An 18,235-nucleotide genomic window follows, 5' to 3' on the forward strand; every position below is an offset into this window, starting at 1 on the left:
GACGAGAAAGGCTACGTTCACACTGCAGGCAAAAGCGCATCAAATCCGATTTTTTGGACCCTATGCGACCCATATCCGATCATGGTATGACAGTGTGAACGGCACAAATTCGATATTTTCAAATCCGATCTGGGTCACTTTCGTATGTGGTACTGATTCCGATACATATCCGATGTTTTAGAAAGCGACTGCTGTTTGAACGGTCATGTCGCATTAAATCCGTCTTTTACGTCACTGACACAAGACAGACGCCAATTATCAGTTCTGGAGAAGACATCGCGAACGCTTCCTGGCCAATAAGTGTAGATGTTAGTGAAACTGTTGGGAAGACAACGTTGGGGAAACGTGAACATTTTACTTTCACGTATATTTTATGTACTGTATAATCTGATTAGTTTAATTCTAAAGTCCGAAGTCTTTATATTAAGGCCCATCAGTCAAACAATATGGTTTGCTCTGGGTGTACAGAGCGTGTTGTGTGTGACGTCTTCTTTTGCGCATGCGGGCCGCTTTGAGCGTTCACACTAGAGCGCGTTTGCTGTCGCATTTTATTTGTAGTGTGAACAAGCAGACACAAAAATCGGATTTGATCAAAAAATCGGAATTGAGCATTAACACCTGCAGTGTGAACGTAGCCTTAGAGGCTCAATCCTGAGGAGACGACTAACGTAAATTTTCCTTGAAGTCGATAAAGTGGTTTTCGAGGTCAGGAAAGTGGTTAGGAGTAGGAGGTCGGAGGTACTTTTGGAACGCACCCGTGGAGTTGGCAGTAACACGCCTTCAACCGCGGAAGAAGAGACGAAGAAGAAGTGGCAGCTTGTAGGACAACTTTCTACTTCCCGGTCCTCCCAGCTGGGAAACATGTTCCGTGTGGGATCACGGGGACCCGGGCTGAGGGGCCTGCTATCGGACGCGTTAGGGAAATAAAGAGAGTTTTAGACCATGCGGGCAACTTTAATCCGGAGGCTGGTGAAGTTACTCAGTGCTGCCGCTGTGCTGGCCCTGACTGCGCATATCTTAGCGAGCTCACTGAGTAAACAGACGCCAGAGCCCAGCCCGCTTCCCCCGGAGGAGTACCGTCTCGTAGACCCTCAGACATACCGCTACCTCCTCAATCAGCCCAGTGTTTGCAGGCACAGGAGCCCCTTCCTAGTGTTCATGGTGCCCGTGGGGGCTGAGGACGCTGCGGCACGGGAGGCCATCAGGAAAACGTGGAGCGCCTCTGGCCGGGACACCCTCACTCTTTTCTTTGTGGGGATCCCACAGAGGCCACAGATGTCGGCCCTCCAGCAGAAACTGGAGGAGGAGAGCAGGCAGCATGCAGACATCGTCCAGATGAACTTTGTGGATAATTACCACAATCTGACAATCAAAACCATGATGATGATGAGGTGGCTGGCTACTTACTGCCCCGGTGCGTCCTACGCCATGAAGGTGGATGCAGACATCTTCGTTAATGTCTTTTACCTGATCCAGTGGCTGAGGAACTCCCCCAAGGAGAACTTTATCACAGGGTCGGTGATCCAGGATGGCAGGCCACGGCGGGAGCCCAACAGCAAGTGGTACGTGTCAGAGGAGCTATATCCAGAGGAGAGCTTCCCCTCCTACGTGTCTGGAGCCGGTTACGTGTTCTCCGCTGACCTGGCAGCCAGGATCTCCTGGGCCTCCAGGTTTGTGCGGGTCATCCCTTTGGAGGATGTCTATGTGGGCTTGTGCTTGCGGATGCTGGGTGTCAGGCCTGTGTACGCCTACAGCCTGCCGTTCTTCAGAAGCCTGTTCGAAATCAAAAACCTGAAGTACGACAGGTGCACCTTCGCCAAGTTGATCATTGTTAATGGCTTTAAGGCACCAAAGCTGCTGAGGGTTTGGCAGGACTTTGCCAAAAGCCACGAAAGATGCTGATCACATTTACCTGGTGCCTTACCAGGCAATTCTAAGAGAGTAAGTCTGCTGCAAAGGAAAAGAGGCCAGCTGATACACAGAGGTTAGGGTGGCAAACAGCATCAGCTGATCAGTCTATCAACAGAAAAATATCTTCTTGAAAACCTTTCAGGTCTTAGTTTAGACTCATCCTCATCAGTCTCCTTACTCAATACTGAATATTTGGCTTTTCATAAACAGAATTATAGCAGATATGTTTTCAAATCTACTAATAAAAAGAAAAATAGGAACATTTTTGTATTAACACTCAACTCAAAAGTTGATCAAGTACTCATTTAGGCTATAAAAAACCCTTTTGTGATAAGTTAAGTGTTTAATTTATTTCTGTGCCAAAAGTTTGGCGGTTCCACCTTGTCAAATGTGACACTTTGATATTTCCTTTTTGTCATAAATTACACTAAACTCAATCAGATGAGTTGCTGAAGAATATGATCGCTGTAGGGAAAGTGAGAATGAAAATGGTTGTTGCCTTAAATTTTAAAACTGATGAGGAAAGAAAGTATGTTGAAAAGTTGCTCAACTCAGACATGTCAGTAACATCAAAGATCAGATGTGCCTAAACACTGATCAGAATAAAACCCTGCCAGTGAGTACTGATCTACCTCCTTGGGCTAAGGCCACGTTAAGACACAGCTTTAAACCTTAGCTTCAGTTAGTAAGTCACACATTCATTTAAAAAATGACTTGCCACCTTTTTTACTTTGTGATATTATTTTTTGACCCAAAAAATAATCAAAGAGTTAAAAATGTGACCGAATTTTCTGTTTGACTCATCAGTGGGCTTAACATCTATGTTACAGTCCCTTCCTTGAGCAATCAACAGTTCTGTGATCTTTGAAAGAAAATGTGTATTCACTGCAGTGCTTCAGCTTCTTTTACTGCTCCTAGCCTATGCCAAAGAAGTGCTTTTATACCAAAGGTTCTTTGAAAGTATTCTCCTGTTAGTGCCTGATGGGTTTAGGGTCTATGTGTACGTGGAGTCACAAAACCCAGCACAACACAGTACTTTTTGCTTCCTGTTTGAATTGGCGACAGGAAGTTATGGTAAGTCGCTCAGTTAAGACTCATGGATGCCCCCTCCTCTGAAGCAGTTTGCCCTTTTTAGAGTTCAGCAGCAAAAAAACAAAACAAAACACAGCATTTCAAGAGAGCAAAGCTGCACTGACACACACATTTCTAAAGCAAAGCGTTCGGTGACTAGTCATGTGTTGTCTGAATTAACATTTTGTTTTTGTGTGTTTGTCAGATTTAGATTAAGATCAAATCACGGTCCTCAGACCTGCACCGTGACGTTTGTTTGTACTGCAGAGAAAAATACCAAAGATACCTCACCAGTGGCTCGTGCACTGCACTTTAAGACGGGTTTGTTGGAATGATTCTCGATGTGTTAAACAAAAATGTCTAAATTGCACTGATTACTTTATACTGCAATCAAGCTATGTGTATCCCGCAGCTTTTTTTGTCAGGGTCCCGTTTACTCATGCATAGTAGTCATACATGACGAACCAGCAGGTGGCAGTAGCGACTTGAAGATGAGAAATCAGGTTTACTGCTGGTGATTTATTGTGATAACTGTAGGGTGTTGCAGGGATAAAATGGTACCTGTGAGTTGGTTCAATATAATTTTTGCCTGTCAAACAGGAAGCCTGATCATCCCTGTTTAATATTACTGCTGCTGCTCCTTTGGAGGCTCCTTTGCCAACCTTGACAAATGCTGTTTCTATTTAGCGTGTATAATTTTTATATAAATAAAAGTTTTGGAAAATGTGGAGTGGGGTGTTTGAGATGTTATGTGTGTTAAATAGTGGAGGAATTTTTCCATTTTTGTTATATTATTGTGCAATAATTTTAAATGTATCCTTGTTTAACCCTATTGGATTTGTTTTGGCCATAATTTATTATTCTGACAAAATATGAATTGAATGTGATTTATTGCAATTCAGAATTATAACAAGCCATTTGGTGAATAGATTACATGGGCCATCACCTGGAGGCTGGACGCTGGCGGTGATGAAGATGGTGGCTCCAGTGACTATGGGGTGCTTTTGAGGAGGGCTGATCAAATGAGAATCTGAAAGACAGAAGAGCACAGAGAATGGAGGCTTATTGGCTCAGAGAAGAGGGGAAAGAAGTTGATTGGACAAGAGCAGAGATATCAGCATTGAGTCTGACAGTATGGGGAAGTGGAAGTGATCTAAAGAACAGACACACAGCTAGATTAATGTTCTGGTTCTTATATAGCACATTTCTATTTAATTTCAGCACTCAAAGTGCTTTCACGTCACTCACACACACAACATTTATCTAACATTTAAACACGTTCTGGTGGATGCATCAGGGGCAACTCAGGGTTCATATCGACAGGAAGCACCAGAGATCAGTTCCCTAATCTTTGGACTGCTACATGAACTGCTTTACTGCCTGAGCCACAGCCACCTGAGATGTGTGATTACAGTTGTTCCCTATTGAACCTGTGTAGCAGCTTCATTTATTAAACATCCATTGTATTCAGTTTTCTCTTTTTGCTGTAACTAAAGAATTTCTGAATCTGTGTTACCCAGTAATTAAATGCGTAAATCTTTATATTTATGGCATTTTGAACGAGTTTAAAAAGTCACTACAAGTAGGTCTGAAGTTCTTTGGCACATTGTTGGCAATGGGTAAAATGTAAATAAAAAGAAAATTCAGTGTCTTCTGAATCTATTATATAAGATTCAGATATATTTGTCAGAAAACCACATGAAGTTTGAGGAAAGTGTCATGTAGACAACAGCATCTTTCATCTTCAGAGAAGTCACGTTACAGTCAGTGTTGTTTCAACCGTATCCTTAAATGCATCTTATTCAGCCAAGCATGCAGCGACACACGCAAGCACCAGTGTGGACAGAAGCACATGGCTACAACATCGCCTTCCTTACCAGTGCACCTCACTGCAATTCCTCTCAAAAGAAAAACACGTTGGGGTATTTTCTATGGTGCTTCAATGGGGAATAAAGCATAGGTAGCACTGAAAATCCAGCCTGGAGAGATTGAGAGCGCAGATGAAGATGGAAGTACCCAACAGTAGGAAAGCAGCAGGAAGAAGCTGAGAGTGAGAATGAGGAACTTGCTGGTGGTAAAAATAGAAGCACTGAAGCAGAATTAAAGCAGGATGTTTGATCGCTTCATTTATAGCTGGAATGTACTGCTGCTGGCAGACCTCTGTGAAAACAACCAGTGTGATGTGGAAAAAACTTCAAATGTTATGTATTGTAATGATTTTACAGATAATCCTAGAGGTGTCTGTAACTGTAATATTTCTAGCAACACTTTAACACATCAGAACGGGGCATCCTGTCCTGTCTGATTAGACGATAATGTCACTTTTTGATGTATATTTTATGCAGGTTTTGATTGGTTGTGATTCAAGGTGTGGCCTGTGAAATTTTTGAGATTTCCACGAATTAAAAATTGGGCATAAACACAGCTGCAGTTTAGACCCACTGAGGGCTCTGTACACTGCTCAAGGTGCAGACAAAATTTAACAGGTTCTCAACCACTCCACCAATTTTTATTCAAATCAGAAAGGTCGTTGTTGTAGCATGTACAGATGGACAAACAAATGGGAAATACAGCAACACCCCTGGTTGAAGTAAAGGAAAAAAAAAATCTCATGTTAGATAAGTAAACAAGAGAAAAAAAATGCAATTAGCATTTGATGCTGTGTAATGACTGGAGTGCTGACTGATGATTGCAACAGCACCGGTGAGTGGGCTCAGAAATGGACAGCTGAGTCTCCATGATTCACCAGCATGGCTGATTGTCAGCAGATGGCAGCCTCACAGCAAACCTGCAACACCCACAGCAGCCTCGCAGCTGACAGTCTGCATGTATTTTTTTCCCTTCTGAGCTGGCAGTAAACCAAACGCATCGCTCACAGGGAGAAGACGGTGCCAGTGTTTCTTTCAAGAAGCTCGACACACCTCTTGTGAACACACAGATATTCGTCAGCTTCTGGGCGACACGCCTGTGTGCAAGCTGACCTTTAAACTTTAAGGTAGACACAGTTTTTCATAAAGACTACATCAGATAGTTTTCAACAAGCTTGAAAGTCAGTATTTGGTACGATCACCTTTATTCTTTATCACAGTCTGAACTCTCTTAGGCAAGCTCTCCTGTAATGTCTTTAAGTAGTCTTCAGGAATAGTTCTCCAGGCTTCTTGAAGGACAATCAGAGCTCTTCTTTGGATGTTTCTGCTTTTTGTTGCGTTCACACAGCTTCAATAATGTCTGAGCTCCGGGAAGGCCAACCCATGACTGATAGTGTTCCACTATGTATTTTCCTATCTAGTTATTGGAAATCAGATGTTTTCCAGATGATATCACATAGTAGATCAAAAGATTGTTTTCTTCATCCCTAATTCAATCAAATTGAACAAGATCTCCAACACCACAGACTGAAATGCAGCCCCAAAATCTGACAGAGCAGCCACTGCGTTGTACAGATGGCTGTAAACACTTTATCCTGAGCTTACATATCCATAACAGTTTGAAAAAAAATCACATTTGGATTCATCACTCCATGAAAACATATGGCTTCTTGACAGTCACCTTTCCACTGACACCATTACTGATGAGGCTTGGTGAACACTAGACGAATCAGCTGAAGGTCCAAATGCATCCCTCGGTCCGGTGTCAGGTTTTTGCTTTTGCTCTTTTGTAAGCACAGGCCTTTAGATACTGTTCTTCTGCTGTAGGTGTTTTTTTAGGCTTGCCACTTCTTCTTTTGTCCTCCAGTTGACTTTGACTGTGCACCACGATGACATATGCCAGGCTTTCAGTTAATAGCTCTTTTGGAATTACCCTTTTTTTTGGAAATACTATTTTATGTCTGTCAGACTGCGTGGCATTTATTTTAAATAAACAAATTGGAAAAAAATATCAAACTATCTAGATGTACAACTTTTTACGGTGTAAATATAACATATTCACTGCGTTGCTTTGCTGTGGTGGGGACCTGGTCTTGCGTTTTGAAGCTGGCATTATGTAATTTGAAATGTAAATCAGACTAAAGGGACTAACAGGACTACCCTGTAGGGATTCCATTTTGAGATAATATGTCAATAAATAATTTTCTGGTGCTATCAAGTATGTTAATCCACAAATTATGTTGCTAATTACCTTGATTGATAGTGACAGAAAAGGGTTAGCCTAAATGATCCTGTATTGTTGTGTTACCCTTGTCATATACAGACCCCCGCGCCCCTACGTCCATTTTTCGTTTATTTGTGCGCGGTCTGCTCCAATCTATTCATTTCCCACACTGACTGAGTGGGAGTTTATGCTCTGAGCCAGTGCTCAGCATTGTTCAAAACACTCCCACCTCTGTGCTGTATCTAGATACTTCTCATCAGTACGAACAGCTGTGACAGCACTGTATCCTTTATAGTCAGTATTGTTGTGAAGACTCAGCACAGGCTTGCAGGGCCCTTGAAGTACAATAGTTGCCCTCTAACAATACATTTAAATCCAGTGTGTCATAAAGCCTGTAAAAAACAAAAATCGCCACTGTATGTGAAAATGTTCATCATTTCCTCAGTATCCTCCCGACATCAACACAGACTCTTTGAGGCTGTCTCCCTGCCTGCCCGCGCTGGCCGGCCTCCTCTCCTCGTGGGTGGAGTTTCATCCACCGACGTGCTGGTGAAGCTGGTTCCTAAGACAACACATGAAACATGCATTTGCATTAGCGAGGCTCGTTTCAACACCGACGCCGTGAGCTGACTTTACCACCCGCTCTCTGTGAAGAAAGCTACCAAAACAACCGCGACTTCCTGCACACACAGCAAAGTAGAGCGGATATATGATGCCAAGTATTTCAGCGACACTTTAAAGCAGATCTGCACATCGACGCTGGGACTCAGTCTATGTAAGTGCTGGACGATTTAACAGAAAGTGGGTTATGTTAAACGGTTAAAACTAAAGTCTGTCTGCCACTAGGCGCGAAATGCTCAGCACCATCCGAACTTAATATTGACTACAATGGAAAACACCAAACTGTGATAGTGCCCACTGGTTTCACCCAGGGGTAGTCATTCATAGTGCGGTCCCCAGAAACTCTGAAGAGGGGCCATTTTTTTTTTTTTTAACTTAAAGTCAGATAGAAGAGAGAAAAAGGAAACGTGCTTTGTGGTTAGGTGTGCACATCCTTAAAGCTGTCTTAACAGATATTTACAGTTTAGCAACAGGACTAATTATAATGTGTGATATCAAATTTGTTTAGCATGATCCATTTAAAAGTGTCACCTCAGCTTTCTAAGCTGAGAAATGAAACCAGTGACAAAGTTCCAAAAAGCTGCAGTTCCTCTAATGTCCACTTGACTTTGACTCTAAAAATGAGTCAATCCCCATAGAATCTTATTTCAAAGTGGCCACTTTAAACAGGATTCAAACACATGTGTGTAACATGGTACAAAAAATGTTGGCCTTTATGGATAGTTTTCATTTTTATGGCAACTCTTTAACGAGTGAATTCTGCTAAGTGAAGCTGCTAAAGTGGATGTCTCTGCTGTGTTTGAGCTGTTGTTCTCTGACAAATGATACGGCCTAGTGTGAGGTACTGACCATTCAACTGCACTTGTACAGTTTATGGATGCTGCTTGTTACTCAAGCTTGCTAGCGTTAGCTGCTAATTTTTACACTGGTCAAAATATTGATATTCCAATTAAAGTACAGAATTCAAAATCAAGGTTAATGTTTTTGCTTTTTAAGGTTTATAACTTTCCTGGAAAGAAAAAAAAAATCACTCACTCAAATCACTTATCACTCTCCTGATAAGGAAGGATCACAGGTCACATGGGTTGTGAACCACTGTGACAGTGGTGTTAATTCAGCATCATGAATAATAATAATCATAAACAGGAAGGTTTGTATGTCTTTTTGTGCAAAGGCACTGATTTTGTTTCTTTAGCAGTTTTTAACCATAATGCATGAAGTAACAGCTGTCTCGTAGTTCAGTGTCCTGTCTGTCAATCAGTGTTTGTGTTATTGTTCAGTGTTGCTTGCTTGCTTGTTTTTCTCTTGTCTTGTCTTTGTAAAAAGCTGTGTGTGTGCATGTGTGTGTGTGTGTGTGTGTGCTTTTTGACTGTGGTTCCTCCTCAGTTTCTGCAGAAGCTTCTGGATTTGTTCCACTACAAGATGCACATGAATAGCTTATTAAATCAGTGGAGTAAGTATTAAGATTTTTAATGAATTTTCATTCCATTTTCATGTAGTTTGCCAATGGATTGTAAATGCAATGACTCCAAAGCAATCTGACAGTGAACTGAGAAATCACAACTTTATCGCTCGTCTCGAGCTGTGATGTGTTTCGGTGCTGCACTGCTTACTGTAATGTCAGTGTGTCACCTCCACAGCAGCGGCTGTATGTGTTAAATAAGTGTGTATTTGATGGACTCTTGCTTTAAGCAGGTGAATCTGCTGTAGGGTATTTGTGTCTAGCTCTGCAATGTTCTGAAATAGAAAGACTTTGTTCAGCAGCAGCCTGTCTAAATGTGTCCAGAGATGGTGCGTTACAGAGGTGTCCCGTTACCTGGGCTCCATGTTCAACACATCCTGTGTAGGCTTGAAGTTACCAGCTACAAATGTCTGCATTTGACTTGGTGACTTGCTAAAATAACATGTCAGTTTTTATAAAATGATCACAATAATCTGCATTGGAGCAGGTTAGAAGTTACAGTGATGATCCATCTGTGTTAAAAAGAGCCAACTTTGTGACACTGAAAACCTGTTAATGAATTGCTAACCCACGATGCGATGAACTTGTGGTTTGTTCTTACCTTTTGAAATGGCTGCTTTAAGAACAGGAACCAGGTTTGTGAACACTCGCAGTCGACTTGCATTGCATGCATTAAGACGGCTTTGTCAGTCTGCTATCAGGCTGCTGTCAATGTGCACTCAGTTTGCGATTAACTTGGGTCAAGCTGTCAAATAACTGCAACTGCATAGTACTGTTTTTAGTAATATGGCGAGTAGCATCGATATGAAAATTATGAATCGCTTGAACAGAAATGAACTACAAATACTTAACTAATTACTCCTTACTTTCCTCCACAAATTGTAATTTAGTTGCTGCGAAATGGCATGGGTAGAACTTGACAGGTGAACTAACTTTTATTTAAGGACCTACCCACTTGACATCTTTGAAGTTATATAGGCTTTGAGGCGAGTGACTGAACTCACTACCAATTTGAGCAAATATACTGCTTTCCCACATTAGCTGTGATAGCTGGAATAACTAGCTTCTGTTGGCTAGTTTCACTTGTGATCTTTTTGCTCTTTAATCATATTTAATGTAGTAGAGGTGAGTCTGAATTATCAACACTGTATTCCCTGTCAGTGTTGGTCAAGTTAGTTGAAAATAGCAATAGTAATTGCTAATTTTCAAAAGTAATTAGTTACTTATTACTTAGTTACTTTTTAAAAACACGATATACAACCTAAATAGGTAATAAAGCAATAGACCTGTCAGCCCAATTCAATTTTTTTTCCTGCATAATCCATCATATAAAATTGAATCAAATGAAAAAGTCTCTTTTTAAAATGTGTTTTATTGGCTTTAATCTTTTAATTTTATGCACATTAAATCACGCAAAAATTAAATTATATGCAGAAAATAGGTTTAACATTTAAACCTATTTTCTGCATATTCCAGCATATAAAATAAAATATTCTTTCTGTGTTTACACTCACTCTTTCAAATTGATGCAAGTAAAACTGAACAAAAATAAATAAAATGAAAAGATTCAGCAACACTAAGTCCGGCTGCTCTTAAATCTGTTGTCAGCTGTTTAGCAGGAGTGGGGCTGGTGGAGGTTTGCCCGGTGTCGCAGTCATGTCAGCGGGGGGATCCAAGGGTTTCTCTGTGAATGTCACATTCCCATGACAGTGTGCTAGGTGCTTGCTCAGATTTGAAGTTTCATTTTTCGCTGTAGAAAATTTTCTTTCCATGCAGAGTGTACAGCGGTGTATACTTTTTTACTCAGAGTAATGTCAGTACTTCCAAGCTTTAAATGCTGCATGGTCGTACTCTGTTGATCTACACACACTGCCACAGAGGTTGCACGCACTTACGCCATTGTCATGAGACACTCTCACAAACAAAATCACAGTTTAGTAACGCAATAATGCAGCGTGATTACGAGAAAGTAACAAGAATCGAATTACTTTTTTCGCAATATTAATCCCTTACCTAACTCGTTACTTGAAAAAAAAGTAATTGGATTACAGTAACACATTACTTAACACGTTACTACCCATCGCTGTTCCCGATTCTGTATCCTCTATGGTACTTAAGCTCATAAGTAGACCAAGCTAGTTGGCTTGATAGATAGTTAAAAAAATGTTCTATTAGTGTAAATAAATTGATTTGGAATAGGTTTGGCTTTGATGTTGCTCTAGCTTACAGGTGCTAATTGGCGAGCAAACTTTTAGAGTTTTAACATTATTTCTTGAAAGGTGTTGCAGCAGAAACAACATCAGTGGTGTGAAATATAAAAAGAACTTTGCAATAATATTGCTATTATAACATGAACGTAGTAAAATACAATTTTATTTATAGATTTTTTCTGTTTCTTCATTTATTTATTTAGCTTTGAACTCTTTGGGTCACATAGATAATTGCACTGAGTTGTTTTCCCATTAACATTGTTGTCCCTGAACTCCTGGGTTTGTCTCTATTACGTATTACAAAAGATATGAGATTGTGCTAATCGCTGGCCAAAACAAACACCTACATCTGAGAGTTACCATTTGACATTTTAGACAAAGAACCATATGTAAATATAATAAAATATTTTACTGCTTGCTCACACAGAATTTATATCTGGAGTTTTTCTGATGACGTCAGGCTTATCGTCTTTTCAATGGTCTGTAGGGGCAGTGAGTTAAATAAATTTGTATTTAGATTATTATCTCTGTTAGCCGCTGGCGTTGTATTCGGCGTGCTGTTTCAAGGTCAGAATTTTACCGCCTTTTTGTTTACCTTGACAGTTCTGCTACATGGCTGGGAATCTTGGCTGCTTAGCTGCAGGGCTCATGTTTGCACTGATTGTGTAGGATGGATCATCCATTTAAAAAGCAGTTCTTAAGTAATCAGTGGTGTTTGCCTCAATCTATCACTGAGGGAAGGATTTCTTTATAAGCAGACTTGCTGTGGTGGAGAGGATTCTATGATATACACACGTGTTTTGTTTTATTTTTATATAAAATCATACTGATGAGTGCATCTCGACTAAACGAAGTGCTCACCTTGCAGGTGGCAAATGCTGAGAATGTCATCTCTAAAATCTCATGTTGTTTTCCTCATATCGCCTCTCTGTGGTGTAAAATATCACAGAAAGTAACATCAGTACTTTTTAATGTGCTAACATTTCAAAAGGGTCTTTCTAAACCCAAACCATAATTTTTTACTTATACCAACTAACTAGTTTTGATGCATCAGCCAACATCAAGTAGTTTTTATGCCTTAGCCAAAGAGCTGAGTTAGGTGGCGAGTTTGTTTATCCCCTTGTCTCTCTTATAGAAAGTTTAATGCACATTATCCACGTTGTGAAGCTTGAATGTGAGCATGTTTACTGTAGCCATCTTTGATTTTGAAACATCAAAAATTTACAAAGTGATTGCCACACTTGATCCAGTCAGACAACTCGTCTTCGTTGGTCTCTTGGGGGTGGAAATGCACTTTTTTCCTATATAGCCTGAAGTTGACAAACATTGATGTTTGGCTCAAACACTGGATGAGTTCAGTGTTGCTGCAGCGATGGTGGGAGGCAGTAGAAGGGGACAGAGATACATTGTGCTGTTTCCACATTTTGTATGACCTCCAGCGCTGTTTTCAGCCCACTCAGCCATCTTGTACAAGTGGTGTCTTGTTCTCAAATGGCATTTTTCTTTTTCAGAAGAAAATATAGAGTGAGGCATCTCTCTGCCCAGTGTTTCCATAAGCGGTTGGGTGTCACTCTGTTGTGGAATAGAATCTTCACTGTTTGTTTGCATGCCATGCATAACCACAGAGAGAAAGAGACACACTCGCTAATATGGTGAGACTCCCAGATGGCCTGATTGCATTTGGAAAAACCAAAGAATTTTGGTTGATCAATGAACATTAATTGACATTTTATAGACCATGCGCATAGACACATGCAATCCTTTTACGCCACTGTCTGCATGGGTACCATATGGGTCACATGTGCTGGCGAAAGTTCTCAGTGGATCTATGGTTACAATCAACTTATGACAGTGCAACAGCTTGAGGTGGTTTTTAACAAATGCCATTTTAAGTGTTTATTTTATTTGCTTTTCAGTTAATTAGTTTACTGTTGCTTAATTGGGGGTTTGGTTGCTACATGTTACCATGTCTTAAATTAAATCTTATATTAATATAAAATATACCCTTCTCTTTTAGCTCAATAAATCAAAATGCATGCTGTGTGTAAGCATTGTGTAAAATATCTTGTCTCTACTGTGAGCTTCACCTGCCATTCCTGTACACAGCAGAGCTTTTCACAAATACCAAGAGGGGAGAAAAGTTTAGGAGATGATGTAAGTGCGTGTCTCTGCAAATGCACAGTCACATTATGCTTCGATTTAGGGAAAGAAACAAAAGAAAAGAATCAGTCGGGCAATCGGAGATCAGTGTCTGAGTGCTGATCAGTGTCGCTGTTCCACACACATTAATTTCAAAGTAGCACAGAATTCTCAGTACAAACCTGTGTACTTTCACTTATGCACAACGGTGTTGCAAGGTGTGACATAAAACCGCAACGAGGCAGATTCAGTTGATTTTGAATCTTGTAATAATAATTTCATGCATCAACGGGGAAATGAAATTTTCAAAACATTGCCTTGCCTGGCCAGCTGTTGCCACTGGCGATCACTGATAGCTCGTCCTTGAGGCAGTGACGCAGCTACTAAAACAACAGATACTACAAGAGATGCCAAATAAACTTATTTAAACATTTATATATACTCTTCAGTGTTTTACTGTTTAATCTCACAACAAAATGAATCTTGTTCTCCAGCGATGATTTAACCTGGCTAGACCAAATTGCCTACATAACTGTTTGTCTGTGTCTGGCCCCTCCCCCTGTATCATCTCATCATTTTTGTGTAGTCATTACCAAGAGATTACGCTTAAATGTGCGCAACTATGGAATTTTCTTCCATGGGGATGTGGTTGGAGCCACAACCACATTACCACTTCACCATGGTATTAAGAACTATACCGCAGGGCAGAGCACATTACAGAATTACCACCATTACAACTTTGTTGTATCTGAGAATCTTTCCATCCTCTTAATTATATTGTAACGAAAGCATTGGGAAACTGAAACAGTACAAACTTGAGATTGTTTTTTTTGTTGACACTTGACACTTAATGTTCCAGATGCTCCAGTAAAAACAAAACCAGACGCTGCGAAAGTGTGGGGTGGTGTAGCAGAAATAGATTCAAGGTAAAAAAGAAACAAAAGCCTGTAACTTGATCTTTAGCACAGTAAACGCACACAGAGAGGTCAGTGAAGAAAGATGTGGAAAAGAAGTGGAAAGGAAAAACCTCCTTGCTGTCTTGAGAGCTTGAAAAGAAGGCAACTGTGCTTCTTTAGGTCTGTTTTTTGAAACACCTTGGTCAAAAGCAAAATCCAAGAAAATGACACCCCCACTGAAAAGTTCACCAGGGAACATACCAATGAAGGAGGATGGAAACCTCAATGCTGAATTTTATCGGAACCCCCCCCCCCCCCCCCACACACACACACACACACAGATCATTACCTGCTGTTTGACTCCAACTGGCCACTAGAACTTTGGGTGTAGGGTCCTAATCACCCCTTCTTTCCATCCATCCATCCATCCATCCATTTGCTTCCGCTTATCCTTTTCAGGGTCGCGGGGGGCGCTGGAGCCTATCCCAGCTGTCATAGGGCGAGGGGCGGGGTACACCCTGGACAGGTCGCAAGTCTGTCGCAGGGCCAATACACAGGGACAGACAACCGTTTGCACTCACATTCACTCCCGCATTCACACCTATGGGCAATTTGGATTACTCAATTAACCTGTCCCCACAAACTGCATTTCTTCTTTCCTCTAAAGAAAAAAAAGAAAAGGATTGCACACATATAAAGAAAACTCTTAAAACAGGCATTTATCCAAACCTCAATGCACAGCAAAGAATACCAGACATGAAAGACAAAACACCCAATGCAAGCTTAAAAAGTTTGTGCAGTGCAGTGCAGTGAGGAATACTTGGACCTCTGCACTCAAAGGAGAAACGGCACACATTCACATTCAAGGATGCCCTTCTTTGAGGGAAGAGTAAAGGAGGTCAACTGCATACACTGTGAATCACCACTTAAAGTGAATCCCAGGAGTCCAGGTGGTTTAACCCCCACTCGCACCTTGCCTAAGGTGCTGTCAATAGCTAACATTATGGTGGGCTGGGGCAATGTGTCACAGCGGTTTCACCTGTCGGCCCTGGTGACGGGAATGACCCACATGTTTTTTCCACACCTTAACTCATGTGATGACTCATATAATCGTTAGTGGGTTAGTGACCCTCAGGGCTACCACCTATGGGACAGCCTCATTAGGGATTTATTACCTTTGGCTTTCCAACAGTTGTTTTAGAATTAATGAAGCGTCTTGGATGTGAAGCGAAATGTCTTAATAAACCCTGAGGAAGTTCAGTTGCCTACTTTTTTACTCAGTGATAGGGATGAATTGTTAGTAGATCTTGGTTAAAAAGGTTTTGCAGAGATCTTCACTCACACTCAGTGTTGAGTTTTGTGTAAATATTTTCTGCAAATGTGTAAATATGAGAGCTTGATGCTGAACTATACTTATTTTATTTTTAATTATGTAGAGTTTGGACTGCAAGGCTTTCTTTGCACAAAAAAAACAAAACAAAAAAAATTGTTGTTACCAATGACACCCAGACTTCCTGACTGAACAACAGTGTTGCTCATGTCCTGCACATGTTGGACTATTGTATGCATAGAGAAATTGTTCACATGTGACTACAAGTATCAAAGTTGCCCACTTTTGTTAATGGCTGCAATTCTGGAAGTGAATTTCCAGTTCATTTTCTCTCTCTCTCTCTTTTTTTTTTTTTTTTTGTAATTTTTCATTCATATATTTATGCATAGAGACATACGTAGCCATTTAGTTGTTGTTTTGTTTTGCTTTTTTCCTCTGTCCCATCTGGCAGTGTAGCAATCAGAATTGTTGTCTGAAGGTGAAAAAATGCCAACAGATTTGCTTTCGCAAGTAGAGCATTATGGCATTTGCTATAACTGTCTACTTGATAGTGATATTTTATTAGGATTTTTTTATGTTGGGTTATTAGAACCACAATGTACAAGACCGGCGGACGGAAAAGAGAAAAAAAAGTATGTGAAGTTGGGGAGAAAGTTAACAGAAGGAGAGAACAATAAAGGAGAAGAGAGATGGAGAGAGAGAAAAAACACTGGGAGTCTGCTTCAACACCTGTTTAGAGAAAAAAACAGAAAACAGCAGAGAAACCACAGCAACAGCCAACATATGCAAAAATAACAGAGACAATGTTAGTGAACAGCACACAGTACTAATAATACAAGATATTTTTAGAGGCAGTAGCAGCCCAAGATACTGTGTCTGTGCATACCTGTTTGTACACCTGTGTGTGTGAGCGCTAATAGTGGGTGCGGGGGAGCCACAGGCCCTCCTGTCAGCACCTAAAGCCGGCATGGATGAGACCTGGGCCCCAGACATCCAGAGGCCCCCCCATGATGACCACTGCAGGGACAGTCACGGCGCCCACTCAGAGAAGAGCAGAGGAGAGCTTTGGGGGAGGGGTCATGCAGCAGCAGCTGTCACAGTGCAGAATTGGATGGCGTACACACATTTACACTCCCCCATACACACTGTGTACTCCCAGATCCAGGCACCAATACCCCCAGAGGGGCAATCAGCCCCCAGAACCCAGGAGATAGTCCCCTTCACTTTGAGGTGGAGACAAGCAGACCTCCCTGGTCCTTGCAGCAGAAGATAAATGGTAAATGGCCTGTATTTGTATAGCGCTTTACTAGTCCCTAAGGACCCCAAAGCGCTTTACACATCCAGTCATCCACCCATTCACACACACATTTACACACTGGTGATGGCAAGCTACGTTGTAGCCACAGCCGCCCTGGGGCGCACTGACAGAGGCAAGGCTGCTGGACACTGGCGCCACCAGGCCCTCTGACCACCACCAGTAGGCAAGGGGTGAACTGTCTTGCCCAAGGACACAATGACCGAGACTGTCCAAGCCGGGGCTCGAACCGGAAACCTTCCGATTACAAGGCAAACTCCCAACTCTTGAGCCACGATCGCCCCAGCAGTCCACCAGCCTGACCTGACAGCCAGCTCCTCCTCCCGGCCTCCATCCGCGGACGGCAAACACAGAATGGTGGTGTGAAGACGCCACTCCATCCACTCACATGTGTTGTTGATGCGTGCTGTTTTAAAGTGTATTTAAAACCTGCAAAAAGATGGTAAAAACCTCCCTGCCAGCTAAAGAGGTCCTTAGTTTCACCAATGTACCAAAGGCCACCGGGCCAGGGCCGGGCCCCAGTGCTTATTTGTGCTTCTGAATGGTTTCAGAGTTTTATGAGTTGTGATTTAAAGAAAACGTTGAATGTTAAAATAAATATCGTATTTTTTAGCCGTTAACCGTTTTAAGCCCATCGGAGCATGTGCTTTCCGATTTGCGTAACAATTTTTAAATCCCGGTAGAATTGCAACCAAATAAGCTAGCACAATCATTTTTTGGAGGAGTTGGAGGAAATTGGAGGATTTGTACTTACATTGTCCCAGGTCAGTTTCCTTCCACTAATGCCTTTGCAAATTTTTTTTAAAAAAAGTTGTTTTTGACAACAGCAAAAAGATTGTTTCCAGAAACGCGCGTTGCCAATCTGATCAGCTGTTCATACCACTTTCTACGTTGAAATAAACATCAGTGCGAACAATCACTTGTGTATCACATTCTTGCAAAAGCCAGAAGTGATGTCATTTTTTTGTGGGAAAATGTTATAAATTGTGCACAATAATATTTATTTAAATTTTTCCTGCTGTTCATAAAAATTTGTGCATCTCAAAAATGAAACTATAAAGACACTCAAAATATATTTCCTGTGTTTGGAAACTATTTTGTGCAACTTTTTTACATTTACAATTCTGAGGGATATATCTCTGAAATTTCTGTAACTAGAAAAATGTATAAAACACAAAACAATTTTCA

The 18,235-nt window shown here is 41.2% G+C and overlaps 2 protein-coding genes across 3 annotated transcripts in view; both read left to right on the forward strand.

Annotated features, from left to right (window-relative positions):
* Positions 1–40: 40 nt before the first annotated feature.
* Positions 41–3,710, forward strand: b3galt8 (beta-1,3-galactosyltransferase 8). Its single transcript, XM_082553514.1, has one exon. It carries the CDS (start codon positions 943–945, stop codon positions 1,900–1,902), a length of 960 nt encoding a protein of 319 aa, XP_082409640.1. The 5' UTR covers positions 41–942; the 3' UTR covers positions 1,903–3,710.
* A 3,848-nt stretch (positions 3,711–7,558) lies between these two features.
* Positions 7,559–18,235, forward strand: part of LOC309719267 (dual specificity testis-specific protein kinase 1) — a 28,537-nt gene continuing 17,860 nt past the window's right edge. The window contains exons 1-2 of one of the 2 annotated variants that reach the window (XM_082555258.1): positions 7,559–7,849; positions 9,082–9,148. In XM_082555258.1, the coding sequence (XP_082411384.1) occupies positions 9,118–9,148 (31 nt within the window). In that variant the 5' untranslated portion in view covers positions 7,559–7,849; positions 9,082–9,117. The remainder of the gene's footprint in view (positions 7,850–9,081; positions 9,149–18,235) is intronic. The other variant, XM_082555259.1, reaches the window with a different exon arrangement.

Source organism: Aulonocara stuartgranti, assembly GCF_965226115.1.
Source record: "Aulonocara stuartgranti genome assembly, chromosome: 12".
In the NCBI taxonomy this organism is placed as follows: Eukaryota; Metazoa; Chordata; class Actinopteri; order Cichliformes; family Cichlidae; genus Aulonocara; species Aulonocara stuartgranti.